The 10408-nt window shown below is 35.9% G+C and overlaps 1 protein-coding gene across 1 annotated transcript; it reads right to left on the bottom strand.

Moving 5' to 3' along the window:
- Window positions 1-2744: 2744 nt before the first annotated feature.
- LOC102701483 (Bowman-Birk type bran trypsin inhibitor-like) lies at window positions 2745-3436 on the bottom strand. Its single transcript, XM_006643643.2, has one exon. It carries the CDS (start codon window positions 3403-3405, stop codon window positions 2881-2883), a length of 525 nt encoding a protein of 174 aa, XP_006643706.2. The 5' UTR covers window positions 3406-3436; the 3' UTR covers window positions 2745-2880.
- Between the last annotated feature and the right edge of the window lie 6972 nt (window positions 3437-10408).

Consider the following 10408-nt stretch of genomic DNA (forward strand, 5'->3'; position numbering starts at 1 on the left):
TGTGTATATATATATATATATGTATATGTGTATATATATATATATATGTGTATGTATGTGTATATATATATATAAACCAAAAAAATCTTATAATATAAAACGGAGATAGTAGCCCGCAACGCTAGCTAATACTCACCATGTCCCAAAACAAATTATTTTTTAGTTTTTAATATAATATTTGACTATTCATTTTATTTAAAAAAATTATAACTACTATTTTTATTTTTATTAGATAATAAAACATTATAACTTTTTTAAAAATTACTTTATTTTTTAAATAAAACGAATACATGGTTAAACGTAGACACGAAAACGAAAAGATTAATGTTTGCTGAGCAGAGAGAGTACACAACTTTACCCAGTTTGTAAAGCACAAGCACAAGCGTCTTGGCGCGTGTGTATACATGTATGGTTGTATACATCGGTATCGAGGTTGAACTTGTTCGGTTTGCTCGACCACTTGTTACGATACGAGTAGGAGGAGAATACAGAGACGTGGACGGTTTACCCATGCATCAGGACGTACAGTCACGTTCCTTAAATTCCACGGGCATGTGATGCGTGATCGCGACCTTGCATGCGTCCGCCTAGGCTGCGTTTGGCAAGGAGTTAGGTAAGTACCTACATGATTTATTAATTATTAATTATTAAAAAATATAAAATAGATTATTATGATTTTTTTAAAACAATTTTTTAATAGAAAATTTTTAAAAAATACATCGTTTAATAGTTTGAAAAACGTACGTACAGAAAACGATAGGATTAAGTTAACAGGTTGCCCTAGCCGAATGTGGCCCTAATCCAGATATAACGACTACGGTTCATCCGAAGTTATTCGTGTGATTTGGGAGACAAAATCTCCCGTGGGATGTATTTATAGGGAGTGTATATATACTATCAGGATGATTCTTTTTTACTACACATGGCATTAGGTGTAATAAATTTGGTAAAGGGCAAATATAAAATGAATTATATACTAGTATTATTGGGATTTTGTAGTTTTCGTAAGGGTAAATTTTAAAGGCCTAATGGGACAGCAAGCCGGTCCCCGACTTGCACACGATCGAAGGGCTGGTTTGAGGGATGGCTTGTGTTTTCGTGTGAGTTGCAGACAAGGTCTACGATATCTTTTTTGGGCCTACGCCGTGCATAAATTTAAATTCTAAAATTTAAACGAAACCGTCGTGATTTTGGAAGAGAAATTACGCAATATCCAATGATTATTGTGATATTTTTAATCGTGATATATATGCTGATAATCGTGATGGCACAATCAATATCGATAATTATTGTTTGGGTATGAAAAGCATGCGATATGTCACGATTATTACGACATATCACCATAAATTTTATTAGAATTTTACCATTTTAACAAAATTAAAATCTCATGAATTTTCTTAAACCATACCAAGACCATGGCTTACTGAAACCAGGCCCCAACGGAGATCAGGATAGCAGGGAATCTACTGGGTGACGGACCCGGATTCGGTGACATGGTCCTGTGACATTCTCGGTGATATTGAGTGGCTGACGTGGAGGACTAAAATCTATCCCAATTCGGTTACGACTTGAGTCTGGAGTACACAGCATGCAATCCGGTACGTACCGAACTCATAGCCGACACCATATAAATACAAACTCTTTTCTATTCGGTACTCTTTTGATCGTACATACTCGTGTGGTCTTCGGATACCTCTAGTACAGGTATCCCACACTCTGCCCCTACATAGTTTTTAGTATAGATAGTTTTATTGAATGTTTGAGGTAGACCAAGCATTTACTCTTTTGATTTAGAATTGCATAAAAACATTATTCTCTCGCTTATGCTTATCCATATAATTTATTAATAAACAAAAAATTACGTATAAGTAAAATTTATTTTTTTTAACCTCAAATTTGAACATAATTTTTGAGTTTTTTAATCAAATTTTATTTTACAAATTTAGCTGCCAGATTACTATTAATACATATATAAAATTTTTGATGATGATGATTGATCAATAAGTCTAGCTGCCCTCTTGCTTCGCTTTGGGCTTCAAGTTGGACAATGCCAGATTGAGCCCATGGCACACAACCCATGCATCAATATGGACCTTTTAACAATCTTTTATACTATTGTCCAAATCACCGACTTCGAGCTTTTCGTTTATCCATATCTTATTGTCCTTCATGAATGAAATCATTCGACGGCAAATCCAATAAATGGGTCTATTATGGCCCATGCAAGCACGGCCTTTAAAGTCTGCGAGTAACTAAGCTCGTATGAACTGGGCTACTGACCTTGCCATCAGCCCATTAAGATCTTCGCGTATGCAGGACAGCTCAGATTGGATCGCCACGTTTTCCTAATTTGACCTTCGGTTTGGTTGGGTTGACTGACGCGGCTACTGTTTTGACTTGGACGGAGGTGCCGTCCGTACCATTACTCTCTTCGATTTCTTACGGGATGTCATTTATTTTGAACCTATGTTTAATAGCTTGTTTTAATAAAAAAATTATAAATAGATAAAATTATAAGTCATACTTACATTAAACCTGATTGGGAGAGATTTAGATTCTAACAAGCTGCTTGGTAACCAGCTTCTAAAAATGTGGAAAAGGTTCTGAACCTAGCTTCTCCATCTTCTTTTATTTTCCATAATATATAGTTATAGATTCAACAGCTTCTAGAATTTATTAGATTAGATTATTATTGATTAGATTTCATTATTCATCTTTTTATTCATGATGACGGCTGAACATCATACACACATGATGCATGCTTGCGTATTCATTTATTTTCCTCTTGGTCGATCGATCGATCACTAGCTAGATCATATATATTGAAGTACAGATATATCGAGATCGATCATATACGTAGCTATAGGGTCAACCAATTAGCTAGTTGTACGCGTCGGGCGTGCAGCTGGGCCCGGGCTGGCCGGTGAACTGGTCCTGGCACACGTAGCGAGGCGGCTCCGACGACTCCACCGGCTGGCAGTCCTTGCAGGCGGCGGCGCACGAGGCGACCTCGTCGGCGCAGCGGCAGGTCGGGGGGTTCGTCTTGGTGCAGAAGGCCCTGTCGCAGCAGCTCCCCCACGGCCGCTCCGTGCAGAGGGGGCCCGGGTCGACGCCCCAGTACACGTCGTCGCAGATGAGCGGCCCCGGGAAAGGCCCCGGCGCCTCCCGGCACACCGCGCAGGCGTCCACGCACTGGCTGGCCTCCAGCTCGTCGTTGCACCGCCACCGCGGTGGGAAGATCTTCTCCGGCAGCTTCTCGATGTTGTCGCAGCACTTCCACGGCCTGGCTTGCTGCTCCGCCGCTCCTCCGTCGCCGGAGAGGCGTATGTCGTCGCTGCTGGCTTCGCCGGCGGCGCCGGCGAGGAGGAAGAAGAAGATCATGGAAGTAGCCATGGCGACCTTCATCTTCGTCCCAACTCAAGTAGGCGATGGTATGGTCGTCGTTACTTAATTAGGGTGTTATTTATAAATCATAAAGCTGACTGACTTTAGTTATCTGGATAAGTGCACGTGGCAGCTCGTTCCTGGTATGGAGAGAGCAATTAACAAGCAACACCAGCTATATTTTTGTTAACATTAATTTTCCATGCCGTATATAAAAAGTATGAAAATACGTACTGATTATATATTTAGCTAAAATTTCGAAACTTTCTCTTAAAACATGTAGTTTAAAAACATCAAAATCGTATGAATGATTTTTTATATAAGTGCTTTTACAATATTATAGTTTTCTTAGTTAGATGATATCAAAATGCGAAATAGTGGTCAAATAAGAGTACAAATCAAATAACGAATAAGTCAGTCATGTATTATATTTAGATATGGATCGAGATAGTACTTGTCTAGTGCTTTGGTCCATGGAAAAAGGGCTGCAAAAACTACACATTTATAGCACATACGTATATCTCCGTGCAACCATATGTTGAGGTATGAGAATATGAGATATATATGAGGAGGATGGGTCAACACGTTAGAAGCAACAAGATATGCATGTACTGTACAAAGATTGACAGTTTTGTTTCTTTCGATCAACAGAACACAAGACTCACAAGACAGGGATCTATATATATAACACTGTTTCTCTATTATAAGATTTTGGTTTTTGCTAGATTCATTTGTAATAAATTATAAACCACCGTGCTTCCTTCGTATTTTAATAGATAGCGATGCTAATTTCCTATTAGACATTTAATCATTCGTCTTATTTAAATAATTTATACAAATGCGTAAAAAAATATAATTTATTTTGTTGGGATAAATCCAATCCCAACAAAATAAATGAGAATTACATAAGTTTTTTAAATAAGACGAATAGTCACATATATAAAAAAATTAACAATATCATTTCTTAAAACATAAAAGTATTATATACTATAGGTAATATATTTAGGTTCTTTAGTATCATATAAAATCAAGGAAAAACAAATATCTTAGCCACGGGGTTGCATTGCATATGCTTTCGTATCTGGCAATTTCCATCACGTGTTATCACGACCGTACGTACAGATTTCTGCACGTAATTTAGATTGCGACGAGACGTACGGCTAGGAAATCCTCAAGTAAATTGTGAACCCAAAATTCGAGAGAAATGGAGCTTTGTTCGCTCACGTAATTTCTCCTTGTCGTAGTCGAGGGTGAACCTGGGTCCACCGGACGTGGCGAGGCGGATAAGCTTTTAATTATAAATTTAATGTTGATTGTAAATTTTCTTTATTATAGTTTAATTTTAGTTTTAATTTTTAAATCTTTATTAGTACGTATATATTTTTATATAAATTATTTCTATTTATAAATATATTGTTTGACTTTTCATCGAAAAACAAAAAATGACAAAGAGACGCACTGAGTCACACCGATGGAATTACAGGTTTTATCTTTTTTGTTTTTTTTATACTTATAAATCAGAATTTAAATTTTAACCTATAATTTTAGATATTTTTATCTGAGTTTATCCCAAACTCCTCCTTTCTCTGTCCTCTGGTCTGTTCCCATTGGCCAGCACAGAGACCGAACAGACGCAGCCAGTGCAGCCAAGGAGCAGGACACGCAGCAGAGCGTACCACCATGTTGGCAAGGCAGCAGAAGGGCAGCTGCAGTATGCCGAGCATACAACGGCGGCGGAGGTAGCAGCAGCAACGATGCAACCATCAGCGATGGGTACGACGTCCAGCGCGTGACCAATCTATAAGCGCGAGCTCTCCTTCGTCATCTTTTTCTTTATGTATAAAGCAACCGGATAAGGATTGGAGTATTTTCGTCAAAATCTAACAAGCTAAAGTTATCTCAACAATCACAACTTCAACCAAACTACTGTTATAACAAATTATCGACCTCCCCCTCAACCTTGCCACCGGCGGAGGTGTACGCCAGGCACGGTGCCATGGGATCCGCGCCGACAGGGAGGACAATGGGCCGGCCGGCCTCCGGCGTGCAGATCCGTGCTAGGTGGCCGACCCACGCACCCCCCCACCGAGCACGGACGAAGCGAACGACGGATAGGCAGGCCGGGAGCAAGCTGGTGACCAAGAGGAACTGGGGAGCGACACGCGGCGGAAATCTCACCCTCTAGAGGACGGAGGTGGAGCGAGATCGGCGAGGGAAAGGGAAAGAGCGGCGCCCTCTCTCCTGCGGGGCACGCGTCGCGCGCGCGGCCAAGACAGCACGAACGCGCTGCCTCCACGCGTGTGACTGGCGGCCCCCCGCCTAGCCAGCCATCCATCCCAGATCGAACAACCGACGGAAAAAAGGATAACGTGGCCACGACGGGGGGCCGCCCAGCCATTTAACTTTCATATATACAAATTTTGTATAGTCCGACGGGCTCTACGTATTTATACTCGCCGACGGAAAAAAAAATAAAACTTTTACTCTTTGTTTTTCACACGCACACTTCCCAAACTACTATAATATATATATATATAAATAATATATATATATATATAATTAGATTAATCTATTTTTTAAGTTTATAAAAATTAATACGCAATTAATCATGTACTGATGGCTTTTCTCGTTTTACGTGATTTGATTTGACTAATGGCAGCTGCTAACTTCGAACGCAGTCCAAATATTCTGATAGCCTCATAGCTAAAACAATAATGCTAAGTTGCTAACAGATAGTTCCATGATGTGAAAATCACAGAAAAGGAAATGTGTAAGCTTAATTGCAAACGTAAAGATCACTTCATTCAAGCTTTTTTTTCCAAATACAGAAAATTGCATCAAAATTTAGCATCGATGCGGAAGATCATGGGCAAGGTTGAAAGGTCATATGTTCAGGATATGATTTCTATTGTTTCCATTAGCTTAGAAGCATAACTTATTTGAACAGAAATCGCACTACAAAATAATCATGAGCTTTCTATAGGAATAATGAAGTTAAATGGAGGTAAGTGATCCTCACAAAAGGCATCATTCTTGCTGCTTGATAATTGAATAGAATCTATGCTCATTGGTCAACACATTGTTTATTATATCAGTCGATGAATGGCGAACAATATTATTAATATTGTAATGTCTTTATAAATATAACCAAGATCGGTCGATCAAACATGAGGCTCAATTAATGCAATTATTCACACATTCAAACACGCTAGGATAACACTTCTTGAAATTTTTAGATTTTGGATTGTCACAGCAGCTACCTGTTGGGTAAATAACACATTTTACTGGTTTTAAACCATCTTCATTTATTCCGTAGCTTCCCCCACTCTTGGTTTTGGTCCATGTGTAATCTTTATCTTTACCTATAAATCAAGACAAATAATTTCATATAAAAGACATAAAATCCTAAAAAATGCAATGCATGGATATGAGAGATAGAGATCTATGAGAAAATGGAAAAAGCAAAGGGAACATAGAGTATACATCATCTCGGTACATTGGGACTAGTTGAGATTACCAAATGAATTCTAAAATGAAAATAAACAATGGTTTCCCCTTTGAACATCAATATAATTTAGGTAGTTACCATTTACGAGGGCAGGATTGGCGAAAAAACCCAGAAGAACCCAGCACAGAACCAAGAGACCTTTGCTAGAATGATTCATGGGCATGTCCATTTGCTTACTTTGTATGAAACTTTGGCTTGTGTATGCATATTGCTTTCTCCATCGTTATATATATAGAACCACACCAATAACTTGCCAAAGTTATTCTTGGTATGGGTTAATAGCCTCCATACTTAAGCCTTATCCTAAACATTTGGCTATTTTTGTCATATATTAATGAAATAAATGATGGTGGATAATCTTATCATCTGTATTTGCTGGCATTGCTAAACATGGATGGTGGTTTATTGTAACATCTTTTTTGTCCTTAATACACTAGCTAAATAATGATAGTCCACATTTTATTGTGTTTATTTTTTGCTATGTATTCTCTTGGGTAACAAATACATGCTCTTTTGTACCATGACATGATCCCCTATATACAATTTTATCACCGATCTCCATTGTGGTATACTTTCAAATTACAATATCTCTGCACGACGCTTGTACAAAATAGTAAGAAATATATTTTAATGGGTTTGATAACGTCTAACTTAAAATAAATAACAAAAAGTGTTTTGAATCTTTTTTTTTATAAAGCTGTCATGTTACAACCTTAACATATTTCGCTATAGCACATAATCCTAAATTTGTTTCATGTTGATTTCTTGTGCAAAATACGTACTTGCGTTTGGTATACCTTTTGTGTTAGATTAATAAATTATCATTATGTGGATAATCTTATCATCTACTACAACTATCCCAAATGTAGCATTTGTAACTTGTTTAGCCGTGATTAAGGTTGACAAAATAGCAACTCGGTTTCCTCTTAATAAATGAGGAATAGATGTGGATGAAAGGGTATTTGGGAATAAAATATAAATAGTTTTGAATGAGAAGTAATTGATGTTACTACTAGTGTGAATAATACTGAAAATATTTATATTTTTGTACAAGATTCAAAACCCATAAATGATTACATTTTGGAACTGACATTTTACATTGGCATTGCCTACATAAGTATAATTAAATAAAGTTGTGTTCTTCAAGCCAGCTTATTCTTGGTTTTTTTTCCTTGGTTTTTACGCGCACACATGACAATTATTAAATGGTTCATGTTTTCAAAAAGTCTCTATATAGAAGTTCATCATCCCATCATTGTATAACAAAATTTTAATTTTTTCATAGTTAATTTTGTAGTTTATATCATTAAATAAGTATAACAAACATCAGAAAATATTTTATCAAGAAAGAACACAACCTGAGTATTAGAAAGGAGGCCATGTCATGAAATACATATGGATTGTTAGACACCTTTAGTATTAAACCAATCTTGTTTTGGTCTTCAGGTGTAAACAAATACAATTTACAAAAAAAAGTGTTAAATACCATATGGATTAAAAATTGATGAATGCTTTTTAGATGTTAGGAAAAGAGTAGGACTACAAGATAGACATTTTTTTAGCTTTGCTCTTCATTAGTCCCTTCATCATTTTTCAGTATTATTCATTAGTCACATAAACTTCAGCATGCCACACATAAAACTTGCGCAAAAGAAAATGTTGTAGCTTACTTACAAATGAAGCGTAACTTTTATCTTGCTATTTTTTTATTTTTTTCTAGACAAATCATACCATTTTGTTCAAGCTCAAACAAGTCTGCATCAAAGCATATGTTTTATAATTTTGTGTTAACAATTTATTTTTTCCTCCCGACAGGACTTTCTTCGTTCACTGCAAGGAAAGAAATACTTAAAAGTGTGTCATGTTGACATTTAAATAGTGTTAAAAAGTGATTGGTTGACAACCAAAATTAAGTGCATTGACAAACAAATACCCCTTACTTTTTCCCAATAAAACATTTCTTGAACTTTTTTGTGTCCTCACAAAGCGGAGCATCACTTCTATCCGATAATTCAATGAAATCTATGTCCATTGGTCAGCACATTTTTTTCTTAATTGGTTAATACCAAACAATAATCTTATTATTATATGTCTTTAAAAATACATAGAAGATTAGTTGATCAAACAAGAGGCTTAATTTATACAGTTCCTTGTGCACTCAAATGCGCTAGGGTAACACTTCTTGAAATTTTTGGATTTCACATTATCACAACAACTGCCTGATGGGGAAATATCACATTTTACTGGTTCTAAACCATCGTCACTTATTCCATAGCTTCCCCCGTTCTTGGTTTCGGTCCATGTGTGATCCATATTTTTACCTTAAAATTAAGACAAGATAATTTTATAATGAAAATATCAAAAAAAATGAAAAAAAAACATATCAATGTGTGAAATGTGAAGATGGAGATCTGCAAGAAAATGGAAAAGGCAAAACAGAACATGAAGGATATATCATCGAAATGTATCGGGACTACTTGGCATTACCAATAGAACACTCGAATGAAAATAAACAGTGGGTCCCCCATTGAGAATCAAAGGTTGTTAGTAAATTACCATATACTAGAACAGGAATGGCAAAACAACCTAGAAGAACCAAGAGTCTTTGACTAGAATGCTTCATCTGCATGTTCATTTGCTTAATTTGTATAAAATTGTGGCTTGTATATCGCTTTTGTTTTCTCTATGGCTATATATATATATATATATATATATATATATATATATATATATATATATATATATATATATATATATATATATAACACCATAGCATTAACTAGCCAAAGTTAATCTTGGCATGGGATTAATAGCCTCTACACTTAAGCCTTATCCTAATCATTCGGCTATTTTTGTCATATATTAATGAAACAAATGTTGGTGGATAATCTAATCATCTATATTTGTTGGTATTGCTAAACATGGATGGTGGTGTATTGTAACGTCTTCTTGGTATTTATTACAATAGCTAAACAATGATAGTCCACATATTATTGTGATTTTATTTATTTTCTTGGAAATACATATACATGCTCTTTTGAATTATAATACGGTGTCTCATATATAATTCTACCACCAATATCCATTGTGGTATACTTTTCACATTATAGTATTTCTGCTCAACGCTTGTACAAACAATAAGAGATATATTTTGACAAGTCCGACAACATCAACGTGCTCATAAAGAATATATAAAAGCATTTAGGATCTCTTTTTTTTTATAAATTAATAATGTTACCGTGTTAGCATATTTTGCTATACCACATAATGCGATAGATTAATAAGTTAAAATTTAATTTTATGGATAATCTTACCATCTATATTTTGTTAGCATTACTTACATAAGTGTAACCTAATAAGTATTTTAGGAGGTGACATCATAAAAACGGTATTTTTATCCTCCTTGAAAAGTACCTCAAGGTACAATGTACCTCAAGGTACCATCCTTTTTATACTAAAAACTGTGGTATCTTGACATACTTTTTCAAGTATGGTAACAAACATCTCATAAAAAAC

Source organism: Oryza brachyantha, chromosome 1 (genome assembly GCF_000231095.2).
Source record: "Oryza brachyantha chromosome 1, ObraRS2, whole genome shotgun sequence".
Lineage (NCBI taxonomy): Eukaryota > Viridiplantae > Streptophyta > Magnoliopsida > Poales > Poaceae > Oryza > Oryza brachyantha.

Bases quoted from the DNA above. Each gene is read 5' to 3' on its own strand.
- LOC102701483 (XM_006643643.2), bottom strand. From the start codon at position 3,405: ATGAAGGTCGCCATGGCTACTTCCATGATCTTCTTCTTCCTCCTCGCC.